Consider the following 25285-nt stretch of genomic DNA (forward strand, 5'->3'; position numbering starts at 1 on the left):
CATTAGAACTTCCTGTGTTCATCATCTCTAGGTATCAATGTGCTTCTCTCTACCTAGCAACTGCTGAGTTGCTAATCCCCAGCTATCCTACTGGCTGACCACAGCAGGCCTTGTTTTCCACCTGTGGCTATGATGTTTCCCTCCCTGGTATTCTGGATGATTGTATTCTTCTCTGGTGCAGAAGGGGCCTGATTAATTCAGGCTATGCAACACAGATCACAGTCTTACCTGTAAAATATAAATAAATTTTTAAAAAGCACAGCGAGAGGGGGGCAGCTGCAGTGTTTATTTGACAATCACATGCAGTGCTACACAATTCAGTCCCCCTACTTGCTCAGCTCCCTTCCTCCCAAATACTGTTGAACAGCTTGTTGCCACAACATCTGGGAATGAGTCCTTTTATTTAAAATGGCCAACGTAAGTTTCCAGGCCAGGAACTGGTCGTTCGGGGGAAGCCAAGGGAAGAGATGTCAGGCTTCATCACCTAGTTCACATCCTCTGCAGCCTGAGGACGGAAGCGATACCCATCTGTCCATGTGGCAGGAAAGACCCTGGAGTCTCAGCGCTCTTGTCCCAGCACAGTGCCTTCCACTACAGAATGTTCTTTGCGATCGCATTCAGGGTCCTCACTTTGGCCACATCTGCCACCTTTATGGAGTATTCAGGGGCAGAGAAGGACGCTCCCATGGCAACGTTCGGATTTCTGTCAGGAAAACCACTGGTTACTATCTGCAGGTGATACAGGTGACTAAGACACACTAAGAAAAACCCACTATCTCCCCTAGTCTCAGCAGTGGCCAGAGAACCTGCTGGTGTCACCCAAACCAAAGATGAGACAGTAATAGAAAGAGGAATAATCCAAAGGCAAGAAACAACAGCATCAACAGAAACCCAGTGCAGACCTGTGGACAGATGTAAGCCATTCCTCAGAAGCACATCCCACTGGCCTCCCAAATCCTACACACTTGTGTTAAAGGTCTAAGGCAGCTACACCAGAACCTGCGTTCCCAAGTGCCACACAAGCGCACTCACAAGCCCTAGGGCAGCAGTAGCAGAAGAAATGCCCCAAGGATCCGGTTCTGCATCCGTGTCTGGATGATGAGCAGTGCTGGATTCACACACTGCAGAATACAGAGCCAGGCATCAGGACCCCAACCACAAGAGCGCAATTAGCACCAAGGAAGCTGTCTGAAATTTATGCCTGTTCTACAAACTCACGTTCACATTAATCCAGCTTTTCCCTTGTACAGTTTTACTAAAAAATAAAAACATATAATCAGTTACCTGAACTTCATCCCTGAGTCCCGGGCTGAGCGAGCAGAGCAGTGAAACTCAGAAGCAGTGGAGCCTTCCAGAATCCTCTGCAGGTTGCGCTCTGTGATGCCACCCCCTGGTGGGAAGAATCCCGATGTCACATACAGCGCAGATGGCACCGTCCCAGACCTGACACCACCCTGGGACCTACCCCCAAGGGACAAGCGCCATCTACACTGAAGGGAAAAGACAGCCCTTGGGAAAATGGAGACCCGGGCACATGAAAAGAGACAAGAGAAGCCTTGGCTCATGTTCTCCCACAGATATAGAGCTGTCCCCAAATCCTCCAGCAAGCAAGTGGCTGCAGAGCTCTGCCATCCCCAGCTGTCTGCGTGGCCTTTACTTGCACCAGGGCAGGAGCTCCTCCTCCTGGGGACCGGGCTTAGAAAGCCAGATCAAACAGCACACCCCAGGGCAAGAGGCTAGGAAGCAGGTGCTAGGGACTACAGGACCTGTTACAGATGACAAAACACCATTACCTGGCACCACCACAATTCTGCCCTTTGCCTGAAAGAAGAATAACATGTTAGTGATATTGCTCAGCACTACATCTGCACATGCATTTGTGGGGTAGCAAAGAAACCTTACATGCAGTGCCTTCCACAAACTCATGGACGTCACCATGGCTTACGATTCGTGGACTCTCACCCACCTATTTTGTACTATTCATGTGTTACAAGGAGAAGGGGAAAAGAATTTGCAGGTACAGCTAAGGCAACTTGTCACCATTTCTTCCTACCTCTCTATCCCACCTGGCTACCTCTCAGGTACATCTGTTGCACTTTCCTAACAGGAACTGTGAGACCCCCAACAGGGACGTCACTTTGCTGTTTGCATGGCCTAATCACACCCTGCTGCTGAAATCAACTCCTACTGCCCTCCTCCCAGTCTGCGACCAAGAACAACCCAACCAGTCTTTGCTGTGGGAGACTTTGGGGTCCAGGCTACATGGACTTAAGAAAAGATTAAAGCCAAGCCAGAGAGGGAGGGCAAATGCTCCTTGACAGGAGTTCCCTTACAGAAATGAGGGCTACCATAAAGGAGCTGCCTCCAGGCAATGCCCAGGAAGCAGCCGCAGTAAACCAGGGGAGCACAGGGAACACTTACCTGTTCTGCAAGCCTCTTAATTAAAGACAATCCTTCCAGCGCTGAGCTATCACAGCCACTTGTCAATACCCGCTCAAACCCCAGAGAAATCAGGGTCTCCAGTGCCACCAGGGGATCGTGCACCATGTCGAAGGCTGAGGCCAACACAACAGCTCAGAAATCACTCAGGTCAGAAATCACTCAGCTCATCGTGCTCAAGCCCTGTCCCCCAGCCAGCTCAGGAGCCCAGGAGACAACGAGAGGAAGGGTCCTTCTCACAGCTGGCCACCCCTGCAGGGAGCCACAGCTCCTGACTATAATGTCCCCCTCACAGCAGTGGCAGGGCCACCGTGCTCAGCTCCTCAGATGCCTCCTCTCCACACAGGGCAGTGACACAGCCCCCAAGCATGCACCCCCTGGACCTTTCCCCTCCTGGGGGAACAGTGCAGCCACAGCCTGCTCTTACACAACATGCAGAGCTTTCCCCCCTCCAAAGAATGACCAAAGTACCTTAAGCTCAGTTCCCTCCCAGCCCCACCTTCCCCTGGCAGTGGGACAGAGGCTGGTCCCTGCCAGGGCCACTGTCCCAGGCGACTCACCTCGGTGAAACGTGACTGGCAGGGGACGGCACACCGCTGCAATAAGAAGACATATGGTCAGTCAGGGCTAGTACAGGGAGTCCCTTGTGCTAGAACCAGAAAAGCACATCAGATGAAAGAGGGCAAAGGCTTCTCAGGCCATTCATGGGGAGCTCAGAAGAGTCCCAGTACTTGCTGGGAACAACACAGCTGCTGTTCTTTGGTCAGGCTCTTTGGTGAGGAAGAGTTCTTCTGCCCGTTGAGGAAGCAAAAAAACCTTTGTTGTTATGAGTAACACCAAAATCCCCCACCTCATCTGGATCATGCAGAACCCTCATTCCCACCAGAGATGTTTCTCTGCAGGAAGGAAGCAGGGAAGTTGTATCATCTACCTGGGGAAGGGACAAGACCAGCAAGTAGTCTTTGAAAGCAGGAGAGCTGATTTTTTGTGATTTCTTTCACTACCTATAAGTTCTGCTCTCAGACCACAGCTCACTTCACCAGTGGTGCTCTATTTACTAGGCAAAACTTATTTACTTCTATGAAAAGAAATGCAACTGCCTCCTGCCCTGGAAATGCTGGTTCCAGCAGAGCACCTCATTGCTCTAGTGGAGGCAGATCCTGGCAAGACCGCTCTCTTTTGCTGCACTCCCTACAGTCCATTCACCTTCATACATACAAGAACCTTGGCAGCACATCACCAGGGCAACGCTCAGCCCTCTTTAGCTTTGCCTGTAGCTCACAGAAAAGATGTAGAAGGAAATTCTCTTTCTCTCTACGCGTTAGGCGTCTGGACTAACAAATTCTCACTGTAGTTTTGGTATCCTTTTATACGTTTCCATCTCTCTCTCATTATTCTTTCTCACTGGGTGCGTTAGAGGAAAAAAATGAAGATGAGTTGCCAGCTACCCATGAGGCCGAAGTCCAAGAAAGACATACCCTAGACACCTGTAACAGGGACATAAGGAAAAGAATAAAGGGCGAGGAAAATGAAGAGGGACAGGAATCCAACAGTTTAATACTCTAACGCCCCCAAAGCAGCTCACCTAAGCACCTTTCCTGCTTAGACCCTGCCATTACATCCCAGGTGGCCTCAAACTCTGTGTGAACCACTTGGGGCAGCGGCCCTTGGTCTGCAAAGCTTCTTACCTGTTTAACGTCTCACAACAATACATGAAACCGGCAGAAGGTGGAGAGAGATGGCAAGACCACAGACAAGACGTGCAGATGAAAGCACCCTGCACGGTTCTTTCTACAGCACCGGACAGAGCCACGCGGAACTCCCACCCCCACGGTCACCGCACAGCTACCGCGCAGAGCTCAGCACAGCGTTTCTGACCGGGGACGCTCTTACCCAGCAGCGCTGTGCAGAGCTCTGTGTCAATGCGCCCGTCCTCGGTGAGGGCCCCGAACACCAGCCCGTCAGCCCCGTGCAGCTTGGCAAGGCGGATATCGGCTTTCATCACCTCCACCTCCCGGTCCGAGTAGAGGAAATCTCCGCCGCGAGGTCGGATCATCACGAACACGGGGACCCGCACGCACTGCTTCACCACCTGCAGGAGTCCTGGGGGGGAAAGGAGAGCGGCAGCTCAGCACCCAGCCGCCGGGGGAGGCAAGAGGAGAGGCTGGGGGGGGGGGGGCACGGGCACAGGGGGAGGGGAGGGCACAGGGGACGCGGGGGGGAAAGCCAGGCTGGCGGGAGGGGGCAGGGGAAGAGGGCAAAGGGAAGGACGGCGGGCAGGAGGGTGCGCCGGGCACGCCGCCCCCCCCCCGGGGAGGGGGAGCGGCCCCGGGGGAGGGGGAGGACGCGGGCCGCCGCAGGGCGGGGGCGGGCGCGGCTCACCCATGCTCGGGGTGGTCCCTCCTTCCACGAGGCCGGCGCAGAGCTCGATCCGGCCTGCACCTGGGGAGAGGCGCGTCAGAACCGGCCCCGCCGGGGCCCGCCGCGCTGCCGCCCCCTCGCCCGCGGGCCTTACCTCCGCGCTCCGCGTTGACGGCGGACTCCACCGAGTCCACGCACACCTCCATGAGGAAGCCATCGTCCATACCTGGCGGAGAGCGGCGCCGTCAGCCCGGCCCGCCCCATGGCTGCCGACCGGCTCCGCGCCGCCGCCGGCCGCGGCCCCGCCCCCGCCCCGCTTCCGCCGCAGGCCCCGCCCCCCCGCTCCCGCTTCCGGCCTCGCCCCCTCGCGGCCCGGGCCCGCGCCGTCCGCGGGCGCGAGGGCGGGCGCGGGAGGGTGGAGGCGGAGGAGGGCGGGGGGGGACGGCCGGCGCGCCTCGCTCGCGCGCTGCGGCGCTAAGTCCCGCCCCCCGGCGTCGGTCGCGGCCCCGCCCCCGCCCGGGCCCCGCCCCCGCCTCGCACGCGCCCTCACCTGCGCTGGCGGCGCGCGGGGGTCGCTGCTGGCTCTCGGTCACGTGCCGGGGATTGTCATGGTGACGCCCAGGTGTGTCCGGAAGTGCTCGCCCCTCTTCCGGCGGCGCGCGCCACTTCCGGGGTCACTCGGGATGCTGCGTGCGGCGCGGGGCGGCGTCCGGCTCCTGCTGCCCGCGCGGGGCGGCGGCGCCGGCGCTAAGGGGCGGGGGGGGCCGGCACCGGCACCGGGCCCCGCCTCTCCGCCTCCGCGGCGGCTCCTGCAGCAGGCGGCCCCCCCCGCCGCGACCCCCCCCGCCGTGGGGCGGTGGCTCCTGGCCTGCAGCGGCGCCGTGGCTGGTGCCGTGGTGCTGGGCGGCGTCACCAGGTGAGCGCCGCACCCCCCGCCCCGCTGGCACCGGTTCGCGCCCGGCGGCCGGGGCCGTGGAAGGAAGGGCTCAGCCCTGGGGCCGCGTGGAGGCGGCCGTCGCCGCCGCCGGTGACCGGTTCGGGCCGTCCCTGCGGCCTGCAGCTCTGCCTCCCACGCCTGGGAGCCGCCCCGAGTGCGCCTATGAGAGCTCCTCTCGTGTCTTTCGCCCCAGGCTGCGAGGGGACACCGTGGGGCAGGGCTGGGAGTACCAGAGAGACTGTCTGCGGCGCGCTAGTGCCAGCCAGGGATAACCGTCCCTTACACGGTTTTGGTAATTTTGGGTCTGTTTGATCACTCACAGACTCCCTGATCTCCATCCTGTTTCTAACTGTGAGTTTAAGGGTTGTCTGGTGCAGCCAACAGCTCTCGCTTCGGTTCGGTAGATTTCCATGCTGTCAGCGAGTAAATTGTGCCTGCTTGTGTCTGTCTGCTCCCAGGCTGACGGAATCGGGCCTTTCTATGGTTGACTGGCACCTGGTGAAAGAGATGAAACCCCCAAGAACGCAGCAGGAGTGGGAAGCTGAGTTCCAGAAGTACCAACAGTTCCCAGAGTTCAAAATGTGAGTGTGCAAAACAGGAAGGAGGGTGGGTGGGAGCACCCTTTCTGTGACTGAGCCACTCGAGGAACTCTTGTAAGAAGGGCAATGTTTTCTAACATCACTAGGAGGGCACACAAAGCCTGTCTGATGATGGCTCCTTCGCTTTCACTTTTGTTCTCTGAGGAAGGTGATCCCTTGTCCTGCAAAGTATGGCATAGGACTGCTGTATCACATGAAAACGTCACTTGTTTTACTGTCTTTAACAGCCTGAATCATGACATGACGCTGACAGAGTTCAAGTTCATCTGGTACATGGAGTATTCGCACCGTATGTGGGGCCGCGTTGTGGGTTTGGCCTACATTCTGCCCGCCGCCTATTTCTGGCAAAAGGGCTGGCTCAGCCGCCCCATGAAGGGCTGTGTTCTTGCGCTCTGCGGGCTGGTCTGCTTCCAGGTGAGCGAACTCTGTAGCCGCAGGGATTAGCGGCAGCACCTCCTGCAAATATCTTCTGATTGAGCGTAGTTGAGGCAGTGGGATTCATGAAAGCTTGGGGGGTGGCAGTGCTGGTAGCTGGTTGAAGGTGAAGGAAACAAGTTGCTTTGCCCCTAATGTTTGTCTGCTCTTAGCAGTTGCTGCTGCCCTGCCTGGCTTTAACCCCTCTCCTGTTTTGTCAGGGGCTGCTGGGATGGTACATGGTGAAGAGCGGGCTGGAAGAGAAGCCAGACTCTTACGACATTCCTCGGGTCAGTCAGTACCGTCTTGCAGCACATCTCGGCTCTGCGCTGGTTCTGTACTCTGCTAGCCTGTGGACAGGGCTGTCCTTGCTGCTTCCGCGACACAAGGTACAGAGCGCTGTGTCAGGAGTCAAAAGTGCAGGGCAGTGTCAATTCAGAGGGTTGGGGATGTGATGTGAAGGGTGAGGAAAGGGTGTGAAGGGTGATGGTGTTTCCGTTTTAGTCTCTATTCCTGACTCCGATCTAATACCGCATTGCAAAATACCCTGTCTGTAAACTTCTTGGTTATGGGATGCTTCCTTTGACTCGTGCTGTTCCGCTCAAAAGTGATTAATCTCAGAGTTCGTGCAAGCTCAGGCAGGGCTAAATGATTTGTGCCAGTAACTGTCCAGTGGCCACTCCAGTTTCTGCACAGGGTTGGACTCAGTTGTGGTTTTGAGGAACCACTGAAGTGTGACACTGCTGTGTGGTGGTCTCTAGATTCCTCCTGTAAAATACAGGCCAACCCCTTGGCCTATATATGCAGCGAAGGCTTTTCTTACCTGCTGCAAACAGCACTGGAAATGCTTTGCCTTGATTTTTTTTTTTTTTTTTTTTTTTTAAATTTTACAGTTACCTGAAACCCATCAGCTCCTTCGCTTGAGACAATATGCTCATGGCACTACAGCTCTCATTTTTCTTACTGCTCTTTCAGGTAAGAATGTTAATTTCTGCTATCCCATCTGTGGCTCATTCCTCTCTGCCCTGTTTTTATTTCTGGTCTGGTGGTGACTGTGAGCAACACCATCATGTTCTCTGGGAAAAACTTTATTGCTGTCAGGGAGCTTACAGTCGAGAACCTCCCTTATGGGTCTTTCCTGAGCAGGTGGAGATGTACCTTCCAGCCTGCCTGTTGCTGTGTGATCTCTGTATATGTTTCTAAGAGAAATACAGGATCAAGCTGAGCTCTTCAAGTCGGAGCTTTGCAACCTGGAGCGCCACCTTTGCCTACTCTGGTAGTCTGATTTTCTGCTCTGGAATTGCAGGTGCCTTTGTGGCAGGGCTGGATGCTGGCCTTGTGTACAATTCCTTCCCCAAAATGGGTGATCGCTGGATCCCAGATGATCTCCTTGCCTTCTCCCCCGTGCTGAGAAATATCTTTGAGAATCCTACAACTGTACAGTTTGATCACAGGATCTTGGTAAGTGCTGTCTTCCTGCTATGTCTGTGCTGCTTCTCAGTTGCCTCCTGCAGCCAAGCTGTCCTCTTTGGGCCGTGGTTCTGTCAGCTTGAGTGATATCCAAGGTGTCCGGAGGTCCTAAGAGCATGTTACCAATTTGCTTCTGCAGAAAGAGGAAGTTAGCACTCTCGTTTATTTTCAATGTGGTCTCCTTCCTTAAGGACATCTTCCTCCTGCACAAGTTACAGACTTTGTTTCTTTGTGTCTCCTTGTCCATAACATAAGCTGCAGACCAGGATAGCCTTCGCTATTGAAATGTCTGGGAAAGCTGCGTGAAATAAAACTTGGAAATTCCGATATTTAATGCTTCCTCCAGCATTTCTGAACTTGCTTTACACCAGTAGCGCCCTGTGAAAATATCACAGCTAGTTAGAGCAATCCAGATATTAAATGCCACTGCCAGCACTGCTGTGGACTAAGCCATCCCTAAGACTAAAAAGAAAGATTAAGTGACTTAGAAGAGGAATCACCTGGGGTGACCTGCACAGTGAGATTAGGCTGGTGAACTACAGCCGAGTGGTGAAAATAAGATCAATTTTCCAGATGACAGCTTCCACCTTTAGCTGTCAAGGTGACAGATGGGATGAGGACACAGATAGTCCCTAATGACTTGAGGAAACGCTGTTGGAAAATAAAGCATTAATTTGGAGAGAAATGGAACTCTATAACTTTAGTTAAATTTCAGGGTTGTTAACCTGGCAGGCATGGGAGCTCCAGGATTTGGTTATGGCTACTAACACGTTTCCACAGTTAAATATTGTTCATGAAATTTCTTTTACTGCATGGAAGGCCCAGCCAAAGGCCACGCTACCCGTTTCCTCTGAACTTTTCTTGAAGGGTGCTTGTTTCTCGTCCCTTCTGTAGGGAATTGCCTCAGTCACAGCTGTCACAGCACTGTACCTCTTCTCGCGGAAGATCCCACTTCCTCGCAGGACCAGGATGGCAGTGACTTCCTTATTGGCTGTGGCTTGCATGCAGGTACTGTCATCTTCTCCCGCCTCCCTTCTATGTTTTTTTTCCTCCCTCTAGTCCTTTGTAGCATGTTCACAAGACAGAGCTGTCTCCAGCTTGGATCTGTGCTGGCCCCGAGAGCCTGGAGCTGAAGAGGTGGACCTGCCTAGGCCCAGGGCCTCGCCATACTGCATGCACTGTCTGAATTTGAGGGTGGGATGTCTGGCTGTGGCCTTTCTACATCATGCTCTGCGCTGTGGATGTGTATCAACGCTGCATCCACAGCTGCTCTTACTCCTTCCTTTTCCCTTCTCGGCAGGTGGGCCTGGGCATCAGCACCCTCCTGCTGTACGTCCCCACGCCGCTGGCCGCCACCCACCAGTCGGGCTCCCTGGCTCTGCTCAGCATGGCGCTCTGGCTCATGAGCGAGCTCCGACGGGTCCCCAAGTAACCTGCCGGAGGCAGAGCCCTCCCAGGGGAGCTGCGGCGCTGCGCCCGGAGGCTGCAGAGAACCCCCCCCCCCCAGCCAACCGCGGCATACGGGGGGAATGTGCGCCCAGCCAGGCTGTGCGCGGGGAGGGGGCGGCGGGTGTCGGTGTGACCTTTGTAACATAAAGGAGTTTTTACGGAGCGGCTGGTGTCTGGCTGGGTGCCTCCTTCCCGGAGCGAGGTGAGGAGGGATGCGGGGAGGGGGGGGCGCCGAGCCGCGCCGCCGCGGCGGGATGGGGAGGGGAGGGAGGGCGGGCTCCCTTTGGCGCCCCCTGGCGTCGGCCCGGCTTCGCGTTTCTGCCAATGGGAGGCGGCGGTGGCGCCGGCGCGGTGCGCTCCGCCCGCGGATTGGCCGTCGCGCGCGGCAGTGGGCAGAGCGGCATCCGGTGCGGCGGCCGTCGGTCTGTCGGAGCGGAGCGGCCATGACGGCGCACAGCTTCGCGCTGCCGCTCGTCCTCTTCTCCGCCTTCTGGGGCCTCGTGGGCATCGCCGCCCCTTGGTTCGTGCCCAAGGGGCCGAACCGCGGGTGAGTGGGGGCCCCGAGGGGATACCGGGGACGGGGGGGTTCGCGACCGGGCCTCACGCTGGTGTCTCCGCAGGGTGATCATCACGATGCTGGTCACCACCGCCGTGTGCTGCTACCTCTTGTGAGTACCGCGAACCGGCCTCCCGTACCGGCCCCCCCCCCCCCCCCCCCAACTCCCCCATCCTCCGTGGGGCCTCACCGGGCCCGGTGGCTGCTGCCCAGCCTCCTGCCCGTGGATGAATGGGACAGCCCTCGAGCTGCAGCCTGCCTCCCTCCCTCCCGGGCACTTCACCCCCCGGGGCAGCAGTCCTTCTGCCAGCCCCTTGAGGCAGCAGCATCCCGGGATCCTGGTCCCTGCCCCCGTGCTGCCGGGGCTGACAGCAGGTTGGGTCCCTTTGCAGCTGGCTCATTGCCATCCTGGCCCAGGCCAACCCCCTGTTTGGGCCGCAGCTGAAGAACGAGACCATCTGGTACGTGCGCTTCCTCTGGGAGTGAGCAGTCCTCAGGAGCCGGCACCTGAACAGACACCCCCCCCAAAATTATCACCGTGAGTGGGCAGAGGGCTGGGGTGGCAGAGGTGTTCCCGCTTGCCTGCCTGTGGCTGGTTGGAGAGGGAGCTGCAGCGTGGCCCTTGCTGGGTGGGAGTTGCTTTGGCTTCTGTGCGTTGTGGCTGTGGTGAGCTGGTCTCGGCATGGGGCTGCTGGCTCTGCACTGGGCCTGAGCAAACAAGCTCGTCTCTCTGAGCCTGTGGTTATCTAGGTTTGTGGGGGCTACCTTGTGGGTGCAGTTTGGTGCTAACTTCTCCTCCTTTCTCCCTGCCCCAGCTCTTGCTGCTGTTCCAGCCTCTACTCTCCCGTACCAGGCAGCCCCCAGACATGCTGGAACAGAGGCTGGACCCGCTGCCCCAGTGCACCCTGAGCATTGCAACCTGGACCAGTGATGGCTGGGCCCCTGAGCATGGCAGGCAGCACCCCCGCCTGGGACGAGGGCCTGGTACACCTGGCCCTGGGAGCAACCACACTACCAGGGAGAGATCCCCTCAGCTGGCCTAGTGCTGTAGTCACTGACACTAAGCACCGTCCTGAGAGAGATCTGTGTGTAGTGCCAGCAGCTCCTGTCCCCGCTGTGCTTGCCCTGCTCCCTCCAGTGCACTCAGCCATAGCCCCGCCAAGTGAAACCCCTGCTTCCAGCCCAAGCTGCCCAACTAGTTACCATATTCCTGGTCATTTCAGGCACCGGCCACACCTCTGCGTGAGAAGGCAGGAGCCCGTAGCATCCTCTGTTGTATGGTCAGTCCCCTGTGGTGGGGGTGGTCCCTGCTAAGACAGATGCTGGCTGTGGGTGTGAGAAGGGAGGGCTGACGCTGGAGGAACATGCAGACCCTCTGAGGTGTGATGAGGGAGGTGCTGGGGTGCAGGACAGAGGGTTCTGCTGCTTGGCAGCCTGCTGGAGGGGATTAAAGGGGTGCTGCATCTCCTCCTGCTTCAGCAGTGAGGGTGCTGCAGTAGTGTCTGGGTACCATCACCCACCCAACCTGTGTCCAGGTTCCAAGAAGAACCGAGTAGGGTGTTGTGTTTTTTGTTTCCCCTTATTTATCACATAATTTATCTGTATTTATTTACCTGACTGTGTTTGTTAAATTTGTGTGGTGGAAATAAATCCTTTTTCTAGTAAGTGATGCTGGAGGCAGAGTCACTTGCTGCTTTGAGGCTGGGGAGCAGTCTTGGCTTTATTCAGACTTTTTCCCTTCCCCCTAACCCTGTTCTTGCACCATGAGAACAAGGCTGGGATCCTCAGCTGTTGAGCAGGAGCTTGGCAGCATGCTCGTGCATGGAAAGTTTTATCCTTGATGCCACCTGTGCACTTGTCCTGTGTGACGAGGGTCACAGGTATGTAACAGTATGTGCTAGAGGGAGACTTGGGTACCTGCCCAGCCTCTCTGGTGGTAGGCAGCTGTGCTGGGGCCATCCCTTTGGCTGTGCAGCAGCTGGAGTAGTTTAGTGGCCCCTTGCTCAGGCTGGGGTGGGGAATAAGGTAAAAAACATGGAGCAACACCTTCCAGGGGCTCTGAGTGGGCAGGCTTTTTCTCTTAGGAGGAGAGGAGGGCAGCAAAGGATGCTGTCTCCAAGGTTCACAACACTTCAGTTTGAATCAGAGCTTCCCTTGCTGCTACCACCTTGGGAGATGAGCTCAGCTGTCCTGCTGGAAGGGCAGAGAACGTCTGGCAAGAAAGCAGCTTTGTTGTCCCACTGCAGTGGCACGAAGCAATGCTGTGCAGATGAGCGCTGGCCCCCAGTCACACTGCTATCCAGAAGCTGTTGCTGCTGGGGTGGTGCTCACTAGAAAACAAGACCAGTGCTGGATGGCTCAACGGGTTTGTTTATTGCTACAGGAATGGGAACAGATGAGTTCAAGTAAAAAGTGACGCTTCATTGGGGGCTCCAGCCCCAGGGCAGGAAGGCTCATGCCTGTGTGCACAGCCCAGACCTGCCCTGGGGCAGTGAGCTGGGCTGGAGTGAGATGGTTCCTCTGTGGGCAGGCCCAGCCTGCGCTCACGGGGGAGAGAACCACGGGTCCCGGCGCTACTGCCCGATTAACGTGTGGGATGCCACGGGGCAGACGTGCCCAGGAGGGAATGTATGAAAGGAAAGGGTAGCCGACTTTGGTGGTGCCTTAGGAACCAATCCCTGAGCCCTCAGTGCTGAGCCTGGGGCATTGGCCAGGCCCACAGGACTGTCCTGGGAAGGGAAGACTTGCAAAGAACAGGGCACCTCTTAAGGAATACTCCAAGAGGGACCAGGCTGGGCAGAGCAGCTCAGTGGAACTCGCGGTTCACCTGGTTCCTGCAGTAACTTCGCTGGTGACTGCTATTCTCTAGCCTGTGGGCTAGTAAGGGACTGCAGAAAGGCCACCCCGGGTGATGAGCTACAGCACATCACCAGCCTGCTCTGCAAACTGGTGGCTGAGTCATGGGGTGACCCAGTACTCCTAGCCCTGGGCTGGCCACCTGCTTATCTAAGGGAGCTGCCAGGGCTGCAGCTTCGAGCCCGCTGGCAGTAGAGGACTTTGCTCTACACCACGTAGTGAGGCAAAGGCCGGAGGCCAAGGAATGCAAAGATTAGAACTGGGGTGAGGCAGAGAGGAAAGTTCCGGTGTCCGTAGCTGCCTCAGCCCACAGGCTCTGGTTCTGATGTGGAGATGATAGGGTGCAGAGTTGAGATGGTCTTTAAGAAAGAGTCCAAGCCCTCGGAGCCCAGGCTGTCAGCCAGCCCTGGTTCTGTTGGTGCAACTGCACGGTGGGTACCACCGGTGTCATGGCCCGTTTCCCTGGCTTGGCGGCACCACCACCTTGTCCAGCCAAAGCAGGGTGAGCTGGGCCGCACGCAGCTGCCGGCGGTGGATGCGACGCAGCCGCAGGAGGTAGAGGACTATGGCCAGCGCTACGACCAGGATGCAGGCGAAGAAGAGATAGTGGTTGTAGACGAAGGAGAGGCGCAGCCAGGAGGCGTGTGCTTGCCGGATGCTCTCCTGCCGGAGATCCCTGCGGAGAGTCAGGACTGGCCGTGAGATGCCATGGGGTACTACCACGGTCCGTGCTGCCGCTCCCCTTGCTGGAGTGGCACAGCCCTCGCCCAGTGCGGCAACTCCTGCTCCTCCCCAACCACCCTTCCCCGAGCAATGCCATCAGCGAGCCAATGGTACCTGAGTGGCAGAAACCGCGTCTTGTAGAGGATGGCTCCCAGCGTCCACTGCACCTCCCGGTCGTACACCAGCTGGGCCGTGCGCAGGCTGGGGTAGTCCAGGGGGAAGCGGAAGCCCTGGTGAAGGACTTGGTACATCCAGGCTGATTTGAAGCACTGATACCTGCAGGCACAGCACGCAAGAGCGTCAGCCAGATGCTGCCACCTGCACCACGGTCCCTCACCCCAGCCAAAGCCTCCCAGGAGGCCCAGCCATGGCACACCCCCAGCAAAGCCGCTTACTTCAGCCGGTGCTGGTCAGCGTGTGCCGAGTAGAGGCCACCGCGGAAGCGCTGGGTCAGCACCTCCCATCGCTGGCTGCAGTACTCCTGAGGGACAGAGAAGTCGGGGCTCAGAGCAGAGAAACAGCCCCTACTCCCTCCCAGCCCTAGGAATGGCGGCTCCCCAGCCCCCGGGCTGCGGCAGCACCCACCTGGGCAGCAGAGGTGAAGGTGGGGGCACTGTAGCGGCCCCCCAGACGCAGCACGTCCTCAGTGCAGTAGAAGAACTCGGAGAAGCCATAAAACTCACTGTTGCCGAAGTCGATGGGTGCTTTGTATGCCCTCACCAGGGAGGCCTGGCTGCTGTTGGGCCCAGCCAGGAGGGGCTGCAGCAGCTCTGCACAGGCCAGCCAGTCCCCTCGCCCCCGCACAAACAGGGTTTGGCCGCCCCTCATCACTGTGTCCTCCAGCCCCACAGGCAGGCAGGGGTCCAGGAAGGGCGTCTCGGGGCTCAGCCCTGTCTGCTGGCCATGCAGGCTGGAAAACAGGCCAGGAAGGAAAGGCAATTGCATGGGGGGACAGGTCTTGTACCAGCCCCAAAAAGCTTAGTCTAGTGCTGCCCCGCATCCAAATACCCCCCGCACCAGACCACGCTGTGTTCTCTTGTACCCTGCAGCACTGGCACCCGCCCTGGCACCTCCTGCTGAGGCCAAACTTGCCAGATCTCTCACACTGACCCGCAGACACGTGCCCCGAGCGCCTGCGGGGTGCAACAAGGCACAGCCCACCCTGACCAGCTCGCATGGATCTGCACCCTTGTGCAGCCCCTGGGGATCTAGAGGCAGGGTCTGCTCCCGGCACAGGAGTACCTGGGCACCAAGCCTCTCCGCCTCTGGTGACAGCTTCACGTAGCGCTCTGGGAAGGGGAGGCAGGAGACAGAGAGCTCGAGGTGGGGATGCGATGGAAAGATGTGCTGAGTGAATCGGTGCTGGAGAAGGAGGGAAAGTCAGAGCAGGAAAAGCCGAAAGCCACCAGAGGGGCCTCCCTGCAGCCTGCCGCGAGGGGAGGAGGAGGAGGAAGGCAGGGAGCTGTAGCACTGGTAACGCCTGCTGGGCTCAGAAAAGGGCAGCACCCGTGCACCCTGTGCCAGCCCGGGCACCTGCTGCTGCCAGCATGGCTGTGGGAGCTGTTATCGCCACGGGTGGCTCCTGGGGCAAATCCAATGGGGAGAGGGCGGCGTGAAGGAAGCAGCACCCCATTTTGCAATGCCCTAGCAGGGACACCGCTAGGCAAGGCAGCAATACCGGTTGTGCGCATAGGTCTGGTTCAGCACAAGCTCCTCGTAGCGCTGCCGGGCAAAATTGCCCCCGAAGCCCAGGAAGGTGTTGACGTAGACGCGGTACACGTGGCCAGTGTGCTGCACATCACAGCCCAGGTTGAATTCCGCCAGCAAGCTCTTAGCAGTCTCCTCCTGGGGGTGCAGAGAGGTCCGTGATCAGCAATGACCCAGGGAAGGCAGGGGCTGTTCTCGGGGCTGGCCAGCCAGCCAGATACGCACCTGCTGCGGGGAGGAGAAAGCTCCGGAGTCGGGCACTTCGTAGGCGATCTGCAGGGAGGCGCCTCCCATGTCTAGGATCCCAACTGTTCGTTTCCGAACCAGGGACTCTCCCTGGTCCCCCAGCGCTACAGTGACCACCGCATCCTCCTCTGCAACCCACAGCAGCACATCAGCAAGGGGCAGGGCCTGGGGGGCATCTCCTCCCTTCCACTATCACCCCCCCCCAGCAGCTTCATGGGGCTCCTCCACCCCTGCAAGCAGCCCCCAAGGATCACTTGCAGGGCAGCGGGTCCTGGCACATGGGGCTGGCCGCCCCCCAGCTTTGTAGGTTCCCCCAAAGCATCCACCACCAGAAGCCACTACAGGAACACCACTACAAACCCTCTCTCCCTGGTTCTTCTCCCAAAACGCTGCAGGTGCCCCCCTCACACAGGGACCCGTTCCTGTGACCAGGGCAGGTGCCCCTCCAGGTCCCAGGTTCTGGAGAGTTTCACGCTCATGGCTGCGGTCAGACATTGCCTGGTCCAAGGGGCAGACGCTGCCTGCTCCAGAGTTTGCTCTTAGCTCCAGCACCGGGGCAAGCTCCAGCTGGGCTCTGCTCAGACCCTCCCAGCTGCTCTACAAGCAGCCAGACTCACCGTCCTCGTGATCAAACCGGCCCAGGACAAAGTTGATGCCAATCCAAGCATAGACACCTGCACAAGACAGAAAGGGTCATTACGACAACACGCTAAAGGGAACCAAGCAGTGCTTCACAGAAGCTCCTACCTTCCTGTTTCCCTGAGATCACTTCTGCATGTGATTTGGAGAAGAGGAAATCAAACTCCAGGGGCACGTTTCTCACCAAGTCCTCCAGGATTGCAGCTTGCTGCCTGCAAGGACATGGGAGAGGGACAGATGCTAAAGGACCTTCGCCAGCGATGCTCCTTTGCGGGAGCGCAGGAAGGAGTGGGAATCCCGCTGCAATACGCCCCACGTCCAGCCCCAGGAGCCCTGCTGCTGCACCCAGTGCACTTTGGAGACGAGCAACGAGATCTATTTGTTTGAGACTTCAGTAAAAAGCGTCTCCTCTGGGCTCCCTCCCAGTGTGCGCAAACCCTCCTCCTGCAGCCCTCGCCCTTCGCCCCAACAACGCACCCTTTCCTTTCTCAATCCCCACCCCCAGGATTCCCAATTGTCCCATTAGGCTCAAGACAAGGCAGCCGTCTCCCCCCTTCTCGTGGCTGAGGGATCCCAGCAGGTCACTGGCTCGCCCCGACGGGGGCCGACGAACTCACCTCTCGGGCAGCAGCCGCATGCCTGCCGTGCACAGGATGTAAAGCGGAGTTTCCTTGTGCTTCTGAGCTGGGACGTAGGCTGCCGCGAAGCGAAGCAGAGGACGCAGGTAGGGCGTAGCTTGCTCCGGGGCTGCCGCCGCCGCCACGGAGATGCCTGCCCGGGGAAGGGAGGCCGTGAACCGGCCGGGCCTGCCGCACCGGCAGCGGCCGTCCCCATCCCATGCGCGGGGGGCCTCGGGGCCGGGAGCGGAAAGGGCTGGCACCGACCCGGTTTAATTTTCTTGACGACGGGGCGGCTGCTCCGGTCCCTCATCTGCTTGATGTCCAGCAGGTCGTGGGGGTTCCCGTTGTGCGGGGGCCAGAAGTAGACGAAGACCCGGGACCCGCTGCTCCCGCAGTCCACGACCACCCCGTAATTGAGGGTCGAGTCCTCGGTGTCGGTGGCCGTCAGCTCCTCTGCCCGCGCCAGGTACCTGGGGCCCGGGGAGGGACGACGGGGCGCCTCAGCACCGGCGGGCGACGGCGACCCCCGGTCCCCCCGGCAGCCCCGGTCCCCGCTCACCTCTCGTCGCGTCGGGCGGCGCGGGGCGGCGCGGCCCAGCGGCGGGGGGCGGCGGCCGCCAGCAGCAGCAGCAGCCCCACGGCGAGGGCTACCCCCAGCGCCGCCGGGCGCTGCCGCGGCCCCGGGCACGGGCACGGGCACGGCCCCGGGCAGGGGCAGGGTCCCGCCGAGCGCCACGACGGGCAGGAAACGCCGATCCTGCGGGCAGAGGCCACCGCTCAGCACCGGGCCCGGCGCGGCCCCGGCCCCCCCGGCCCGGCCCGGCCCCGCTCACCTGGCCATGTGCGCCCGCCGCCGCCCGCCCGCGCATCGCCCCGCTGCCGGCACCCGGCACCGGCGGCCACGTCACCAGCGCCCCCGGCGCGGCCAATAGGGGCCCCCACCGCCGAGCCCCGCCGGGCGGCGCTCCGCCCACCCCCCACCCCCCGCGGCCGCGGAGCCACGCCCGCGCGGCCCGGCGACCAATCGGACCGGCCGCGGGACGGCGCCCCCCGGCGGCCAAGGGCCGCGCCTGGCTTCGCCCTTGCTCCCGCGTCCGACCTTCGCCGGGAGGCGTCACGCAGAGACTTCCTCCCGCGCGGCCTATGGCAGCCGCCCTGCCGCCAGCGCCCAGCCAATCCGAGGCGCCCAAAATAAACAGCACGCGCCGAGAGCCGGAATGGCGGGCGAGGCGGCCAATGGCGGCTCTCTGCTTCCCCCCCACGCACCCGCGCAGAGGAACAGCGGGCGGGCCAAAGGTCGCGGGCTCGCCGCCCAATGGGCTTGCGCGGCGGGGCGGGGCGCGAAGTTGAGGCACCCAATGGGCTGCGCGGTCCGGCGGGGCGGGGAGTCCCGGCGGCCAACGGGCAGCGCGCCCGAGCGCGCCGGAGGGAGCGGGCGGCCAGTGGCGGCGTCCGAGCCGCGGCGGCGGCGGCCAATGAGCGCGGGGCGCGGGGGTGGCGGGCGGCGGGCCGAGCCAGTGGGCGCCCGGCGGGGGCGGGCGACGGGCTGGGGCGGCCAATGAACGCGGCGGGGCGGGGCGGGGCGGGAGCCGGGGGGCGGGGCGGCGCGGCGCGGGGCCGGGGCGGCGGCGGCGGCGGCGGCGGCGGCGCCATGGAGCTGGGGGCGGGCGCGGGGGCGGGCGCGGGCCCGGGCCCGGGCCCCGGCCCGCGGGGCGGCGCGGAGTCGGGCCGCGTCCTGCTGCTGCTGATGGGCGGCGGCGGCGGCGCGGGCCGAGCGCGGCGGGGAGGCGCGGAGGCGGAGGCGGGGCCGGGTCCCGGCGCCGGTCCCGGGGCCGGTGCCGGCCCGGGAGGGCCCGAGGCGGCGCGGGGCCCCGAGCCGCGCTCCCCGCCCGTCCCCGATTACGAGGCGCTGCCGCAGGGCGCCGCCGTCTCCACGCACATGCTGGCGGGCGCCGTGGCGGGCGTCATGGAGCACTGCGTGATGTACCCCGTCGACTGCGTCAAGGTGCCGGCACCGGCGGCGGGGCGGGAGCGCGGCGGGGCGGGGAGCGGCAAACCGGGGCCCCCCGGGGCGGGAGGCGGGGGTCGCCCCGGGTCGGGGCCCGCGGGGGGTGACGATCCGTACCGCGCCGTGACGTGACGTGCCGTGCCGCCCGCCCGGGCCTTGTGTTGCAGACGCGGATGCAGAGCCTGCGGCCGGAGCCCGCCGCCCGGTACCGGAACGTGCTGGAGGCCCTGTGGCGCATCGCCCGCACCGAGGGCGTCTGGCGGCCCATGCGGGGCATGAACATCACCGCCACCGGCGCCGGCCCGGCCCACGCCCTCTACTTCGCCTGCTACGAAAAGTTAAAAAAGACGCTGAGCGACGTTATCCACGCGGGGGGCAATAGCCATGTGGCCAACGGTACTGCTCCCGACGCCCACCAACACCCCCCCCCGCCCTGGGGGGCTACGGGGGCCGGGGGCTACCGGGGGGCCACCCGTCCCGCCACGCCGGGGCGGGAGCGGGGTGGGGAGAGGCCGAGCTTTGGCGGTAGGGAGGTCTGGCCCCGTCCCGCTCGGCCGCAGGGCCTTGGCCGCCGCTGCGGGGCCAGGGAGCCGCGGATGTCCTAAAGGCCTGTGCTCTCTCCAGCCGCGGGCCAGCCGTACGGTGCCGCGCCGGCACGGTGCCGGGCAGGGGGAAGCGCCGGTCCTGCGCCTGCCGGAGCTGCTCCCAGGTATCCCAGGCTTGAAGCAGGTTAGTGGCCCCAGCTCAGAAGGATGCCAGCGGACAGGAGCCACCCGCAGATGAGCCGGGACCGGCCGCAGCTCCGCGGGTTGGCAGTGCCGGAACTCGCCCCGGGAGCACCGGCGTGATGTCGGAGCCCATCTTGCCATGGTGCCCGTTAGTCGACTCCAGGAGCCGCCGCGGTGGGGAAAGCATGGGGCTGAGGGGAGAGTGGAGCACGTCGCGCCCTTGGCAGGCACGCGGCCAAGTGCCGTCGGGTTTCTCCTTATCCATGGGGCACGGGGACGCTCGCTGTCCTCTGGGCCCCTGGCAGGTGGTAGCATTAGCCTGGCCTTCAGGGGCTGGGCCTGAGTGAGTCCCGCTTAGCCCATGGGACTCGACAGCCTGTCGCAATCCTCTCCCTCTCTTTCTTGAGCTCTCTCTGGGTGGGAACCACTGAGGACCATCCCGCTTCCTGGAGGGGAGATGGAGGCTGCCTTCGGATCTCGCCCTCTTCCAGGGGCCTCCTCCTGTGCCTCGGCAGGGGACTCGGGGCTGCGGTGGAGCCCCGGGGTCCCTCGCCTCCCCCCCTCACATGTGGCAGTTCTTGTTTTGCAGGTGCAGCCGGGTGTGTAGCAACGTTGCTCCACGATGCAGCCATGAACCCTGCTGAAGGTAACGATGGTCCTGGCCCGCCAGGGAGGGGAGGATCGGGGGCTGCCTGCGCCACTCAGGTCCCCTCTGCGGCACAGAGGGTACTCGCCTCGTTGCTCGCCTGACCGCAAGGATCATTTTGGGGGCCAGTGGCTGTGGCTCTGGTTAGGGAGCCCAGTGGCGGCCCGTTACAGAGGGGGTAGGTAGAAGAGATGAATTCTGGGGAGCGCAGCAAACCCCAGCTGAGAAGGAGCCAGGAGGGTACCGGTCTTTCGCCCAGGTGTTTGGCTGGTGACAGTTACCTGGAGCAGGAGAGAAGGCAAGAGAGGTGCGATGCATACTGTTGAAGTCATTCCAAGCATGTGGAAATTGGGCATTGCTGTGGTGGGATCTCAGGAAGGTGTGTTATGGTTCTGGGCCTGTGTTCAGGAAGAAAAAAGAATGGGGTGTAAAAGACATGCTAGAGAAGTCAGGAGAAGGGCGATCTTGTGTTGTGAAATGTCTGGAAGATACTGATTTTGTTGAGCCCAGTATGTGTGAAAAAGGCAGAGGGAGTTTGTAATTAAAAGTCTGTGAAAGTGGTGGGAGAAGGAGGAGTAACAAGGAAAGACCAATCGTGAGTGTATTATTTTCCTCTTAAAACCGGACGGTTCGTGACCGTGCAGGCTCCAGCTGATCTGGGCCCAGCAAGGCTCTCGCCTGCCCACTGCCCAGCTGGGACCCTGAGGAGCTGGCAGCTGTGTGGCCAGACCATTGTCATTCCTTCCCTGGAGCTCGTCTTCTTATCACAACTGTAGTAGTTGGTAGTTGCATCATTTTTAGCTCCTTGTGGTCATATTGAAATAAGGGGAGGCAGGACAGCAGCAGGCTGCGATCTGGGCTCCCCTGCCCTGCTCTTGGATGCGTTGGGGGAGGTTTGGCATTTGGTTCTTGCCCCAGAGTGGCTGCCTTTCAGCAGTGGCTGCTAATGATCCCTGGCTGGTGGACTCTGCAATGTGCTGTGGTTATTCTGGGCTGCAGCAGGGGCGGCTGGGGAGGGACAGGCTCATCCAGATCGAGAGCTGTTGGAAAATAAGGGAATGGATGCCGAGGTAGCTCTGCGGCAGTGGATGGGGAGACGTCAGTCACTCGGGAGCAAGGGTTGATCTGAAGTATAAGCACCCGGGTATTGGGATGTTTCCCAGGGCTGTGGCAGCTGCGCAGTTTGTTGGTGGTGATGTCTGTGTGATGGTGATGCCTCAGCTGATCTAAATGACTGCAGTCCTGCCTGGGGACATGCAGGGCACTGCTGGTCCGAGTTGTCCGTCATGAGCTCTTAAGCCAGCGTGACCAAATTCCGGGCACTTGGAGGAAGCCTGACTTCGTGCTTACCCTTTCTCTCTCCTCTTCCCCTCTGCGCCTGGGTCCTGGCTGCTGCTGCCGCTGCTGCTGTCCCAAGTGGTCAAACAGAGGATGCAGATGTACAACTCACCTTACCAGCGTGTGACAGACTGTGTGCGGGCTGTGTGGCGCAACGAAGGGGCCGGAGCTTTCTACCGCAGCTACACCACCCAGCTCACCATGAACATCCCCTTCCAAGCCATTCACTTCATGACCTACGAGTTCTTGCAAGAGCAGCTCAACCCCCACAGACAGTACAACCCAGGCTCCCACGTGGTCTCCGGAGCCTGTGCGGGGGCTGTTGCTGCCGCTGCCACTACGCCTTTGGACGTTTGCAAAACGCTGCTCAACACCCAGGAGTCCCTGGCCTTGAGCTCCAACATCAGCGGACACATCACAGGCATGGCCAATGCCTTCAGGACGGTGTACCAAGTGGGCGGCGTGACCGCCTACTTCAGAGGGGTCCAGGCAAGAGTCATTTATCAGATGCCCTCAACGGCAATCGCCTGGTCTGTGTACGAGTTCTTCAAATACATCCTCACCAAGCGCCAGGAGGAGCGGCGGGCTGGGAAGTGAGCCAGAGCCAAACGCTGTTCCAGACCTGCTTCATCTCCCCTCCTGGTTTGTCTTCTGACCCCTCTCCCTTTCAGTTCGGTTTGTGTTGAAGAGAGGAGGCGGCGAAGCCCTTCGGGGTTTAGCACTGCCGTTTTTTGCCTGTGGCTGCTGCAGCTCTGCTCAGGCTGCACGGCTTGCTCTCTCCCAGGGTCCTCTGAGATGTCCCACTGGGAGTTCCAGCCCAGGTCACGTCCCCTGGCACTTCGGTGGAGCTGTGCTCCTGTCCTTCCCTTAACCAAAACCTCCTCTCACGCAAAGCTCGCCCCTCCTTGGAGGGGAAAGTGAATGTCCTGCCCTGCCTCTGGCAGGGCCAAGCTGAGCTCGCAGTCGCCAAGGAGGGGGCGGTGGCAGCACTGCCCGGGATGCTGGGGACTTTGTATGGCTTTTGGCTGAAGCAAAGTGTAAGCCTTGCCGTTGTCTTGTAGCACGCACACGTGATGCTGACTGCCCCGCTGGTGGTGGGAGGGGGAGGATGGCACTTGAGGAGGGGAGCCTGTAGGTTTGTTGTTGTTCCTGCTCTTGACACCTCCAATAAAAACAGTTCTGCTCTATCCTCCTGTCCCCTTCTTACTCCTGCATGGCCCAGCTCCTGGCACCATGCCTTTCTGACTGTGCCCAGTGCTGAGCTCTTTTGATGGGTGCCAGAGGGAGAAGGCAAATGGGGTCTGGGGGTGGTGGTGGGAGGAGGAGGCCTGCCTGGCCTGGCCACCCTGGCAGCATCCAGGGAGGAGGGTGGTCCCCATCCCCTTTGGCTCGTGGCCCAGCTCGTCGCCTGCCACTAGCATGGGCTGTGACCCTGCTGGAGCAGCTGAGGTTCATACTCCTCAGCCAGGCAGTCCCGCATCCTCAGTCTGACCGGGGGTCCTCAGGATGCCGAATGGAGGTGATGGCAAGAGAGTCCTGGGTTGCATTTGTGAGGGATGGCACAGGAATCTCAGCACTGGGTGAGGCTGGAGGGCTTTGTGCATCTCGCATAGGAGATTCGGGGCTCAGCAGGGCTTTTGCCCTCTGATTTTGAGCAAGTAAACTAGTTTGATACTTGATGAGCACCTTAAAGCACTACCAACACACTTGCTCAAAGCGCTATTATTTTTTCCAATCTAATGATAATTAACAGAATAGCTTACCATTTTGTTAACTGTCTTGATAGAAACTTCTTTTAGAGTTCCACCCAGCTCTGGACCTGCGAGCCAGCCTCACCAGGTTGCGTACTGAGCACAGAAGTATCGCCTCATTGTGCTGACTCTCCCAGACCAGAGCTCTGGGTTCCTCAAGCTGGCTGCCCGTGGGTGACGCCTGGTTCTCGTGGGATGCTCCCATAGTGCCTGCAGGAGGGGCATGCGTCCCACAGTGCCATGCCCAAAATAACTCCCTGGAGGAAATGCGTTCACAGCCATGGTATGTGCTGCCAGCAAGCATCTGGCTCGGCTCAGGGCTGCTCCAGAGGATCTGCCAGCCTGGCCTGGCCTGCTCACAGGGCTGCTGGGGTGGGCTGTGGTGAGGGGAAAGAGGGGTTTTCCTGCAGCTGGAAAGGCTGCTGGGTGAGCAGGGAGGATGCACAGCCCTTGGGGGCATCAGGCCCCAGCAGTGCCAGGGGACTGGAGGGCAGGGGGCCACAAACTGCAGGGCTGGGTGCTCGACACCCTGCCCAAGCCCTAGCCCAGCCCTGGCTCCACCTTTCCCTTAAGCACCTCTCTTGCCCTGGTACTTGTCAGTGGATGATGGATGCCAAGCGACCGCCCGTGGGATTTTCAACGGCTGTCCCAGCAGGTCTCGGTGTCCCTGAGCACAGAGCAGCCACGGCCACTGCTCTGCAGCCCGGATCCACCTGGGTTGTGTGCTGTGTCCATCCTCTGCTCCTGGTGTGGGCTGCAGGCTCCTGGTCCCTGCTTTTTCTGCACTAGCAGGAGGATGAGAAACTCCTTAAAGAAACAAAAGCCACCAGAGGTCTGGAGCCTCCACTTTTCCCACCATTTCAGGAGCTGGGGCTTTAAGAAATAGTCTGAGTATTGCAAGATTTGGCAGCCCTGCGGCTCCTCCACCCAAGAGGGAGAAATCTGAGAAGCAGAAATGGCTGGGAGAGACCAGGGGAGGATTAGCTTGGTGGGTAGGGCATTAGACAGGAGTTTGCAGAAGACGGGTATGACTGGCCTCTGCCAGGTTGGGTCTCCCTGCCCAGAAGCCGAAAGCTGTTGGTAGCAGAGCTGCAGCTTTGCCTTTAGCCCTCACCATGAACTGGGGCAAACACAAACCCCGTGGAGGGAAAGGCATAAACTGGGGCTGAGGAGAGATTTGCACAACTAAATCCATCAGCCCCTAGAAGAAGCTCTATAAATGTCAGCAGGTGAAGGCATGATTGAAGGTGACTCCAGGATGTTTCCAGGAATAACTGCCCACAGAAGTGCTGGGGCAAGACCCCCAGGAACGGAGAGATGATAAGTCAGCACAGCACAGAGATGCTAATGTAAGCAATTGGCCTGAGTGCTCTCTTGTTAAGGGCATGGCCTTTCTGGTCTCCCGGTGCTTTGCCAGCTTACCCAGCAGCGGCTGCGTGTTGGCCAGCGCAGGCGGCAGCAGCCCTGCAGAGGATGGCACTGCTTGTGAGGGGTCTGGTGCTGCAGGGACAGCAAAACTGCCCAGGGGGTTTCCAGATATCCCTTGGGCCAGGCCACGGAAGACTGGAAAAATCCCCTGTCCTGCTGCTGTCTCCATCCCCTGAGCTGAACCTCTGCCACAGACCAAGAGCTGGCCATGGCAGCGGGCAGCTGCTCCCCAGCTCTGTCAGGGTGGGGGTGTCTACTCGCTAGCCAGCCCAATTCCTCTGGCACCTTTGGCATGATAAGATGCCCAGAGGTAACAGAGTTATTGGCTGGTTCAGCTACAGCCGCTGCCTTTCCACGCTGATAATGCTTC

At 60.3% G+C, this 25285-nt stretch overlaps 5 protein-coding genes across 9 annotated transcripts; 3 read left to right on the forward strand and 2 right to left on the reverse strand.

Moving 5' to 3' along the window:
• Positions 1-267: 267 nt before the first annotated feature.
• Positions 268-5431, reverse strand: CUTC (cutC copper transporter). 2 transcript variants are annotated; one of them, XM_075026183.1, is made up of 9 exons: positions 5351-5431; positions 4955-5026; positions 4822-4881; positions 4333-4542; positions 3000-3035; positions 2422-2555; positions 1794-1821; positions 1285-1390; positions 268-703 (listed from the first exon to the last, which is right to left on the reverse strand). In XM_075026183.1, the coding sequence occupies exons 2-9, from the start codon at positions 5022-5024 to the stop codon at positions 592-594; spliced, it is 756 nt and encodes a 251-aa protein (XP_074882284.1). In that variant the 5' UTR covers positions 5025-5026; positions 5351-5431; the 3' UTR covers positions 268-591. The 2 variants fall into 2 exon arrangements, with proteins under 2 accessions (XP_074882284.1, XP_074882285.1); XM_075026184.1 differs by lacking the exons at positions 4822-4881; positions 5351-5431 and having other exon boundaries at positions 4955-5118.
• COX15 (cytochrome c oxidase assembly factor COX15) lies at positions 5270-9832 on the forward strand. Of its 2 annotated transcripts, none has more exons than XM_075026179.1 (8): positions 5270-5422; positions 6196-6318; positions 6564-6750; positions 6972-7139; positions 7644-7725; positions 8057-8211; positions 9115-9228; positions 9521-9832. In XM_075026179.1, the coding sequence occupies exons 1-8, from the start codon at positions 5409-5411 to the stop codon at positions 9650-9652; spliced, it is 975 nt and encodes a 324-aa protein (XP_074882280.1). In that variant the 5' UTR covers positions 5270-5408; the 3' UTR covers positions 9653-9832. The 2 variants fall into 2 exon arrangements, with proteins under 2 accessions (XP_074882280.1, XP_074882278.1); XM_075026177.1 differs by lacking the exon at positions 5270-5422 and adding an exon at positions 5460-5716.
• On the forward strand, positions 9683-11894 carry ATP6V0E2 (ATPase H+ transporting V0 subunit e2). Of its 2 annotated transcripts, none has more exons than XM_075026185.1 (4): positions 9683-9871; positions 10290-10337; positions 10618-10763; positions 11041-11894. In XM_075026185.1, the coding sequence occupies exons 1-3, from the start codon at positions 9750-9752 to the stop codon at positions 10709-10711; spliced, it is 264 nt and encodes an 87-aa protein (XP_074882286.1). In that variant the 5' UTR covers positions 9683-9749; the 3' UTR covers positions 10712-10763; positions 11041-11894. The 2 variants fall into 2 exon arrangements, with proteins under 2 accessions (XP_074882286.1, XP_074882287.1); XM_075026186.1 differs by lacking the exon at positions 9683-9871 and adding an exon at positions 10007-10216.
• A 687-nt stretch (positions 11895-12581) lies between these two features.
• Positions 12582-17971, reverse strand: ENTPD7 (ectonucleoside triphosphate diphosphohydrolase 7). Its single transcript, XM_075026173.1, has 12 exons — positions 17850-17971; positions 17576-17773; positions 17281-17486; positions 17014-17167; positions 16505-16608; positions 16375-16431; positions 15737-15885; positions 15483-15649; positions 14390-14714; positions 14200-14285; positions 13919-14080; positions 12582-13757 (listed from the first exon to the last, which is right to left on the reverse strand). Exons 1-12 carry the CDS (start codon positions 17855-17857, stop codon positions 13529-13531), a joined length of 1845 nt encoding a protein of 614 aa, XP_074882274.1. The 5' UTR covers positions 17858-17971; the 3' UTR covers positions 12582-13528.
• A 652-nt stretch (positions 17972-18623) lies between these two features.
• On the forward strand, positions 18624-22923 carry SLC25A28 (solute carrier family 25 member 28). Of its 2 annotated transcripts, XM_075026180.1 has the most exons (4): positions 18624-19021; positions 19192-19420; positions 20342-20398; positions 21816-22923. In XM_075026180.1, exons 1-4 carry the CDS (start codon positions 18668-18670, stop codon positions 22331-22333), a joined length of 1158 nt encoding a protein of 385 aa, XP_074882281.1. In that variant the 5' UTR covers positions 18624-18667; the 3' UTR covers positions 22334-22923. The 2 variants fall into 2 exon arrangements, with proteins under 2 accessions (XP_074882281.1, XP_074882282.1); XM_075026181.1 differs by lacking the exons at positions 18624-19021; positions 19192-19420 and adding an exon at positions 19513-19753.
• Positions 22924-25285: the final 2362 nt, after the last annotated feature.

Source organism: Buteo buteo, chromosome 4 (genome assembly GCF_964188355.1).
Source record: "Buteo buteo chromosome 4, bButBut1.hap1.1, whole genome shotgun sequence".
NCBI classification, from domain to species: domain Eukaryota; kingdom Metazoa; phylum Chordata; class Aves; order Accipitriformes; family Accipitridae; genus Buteo; species Buteo buteo.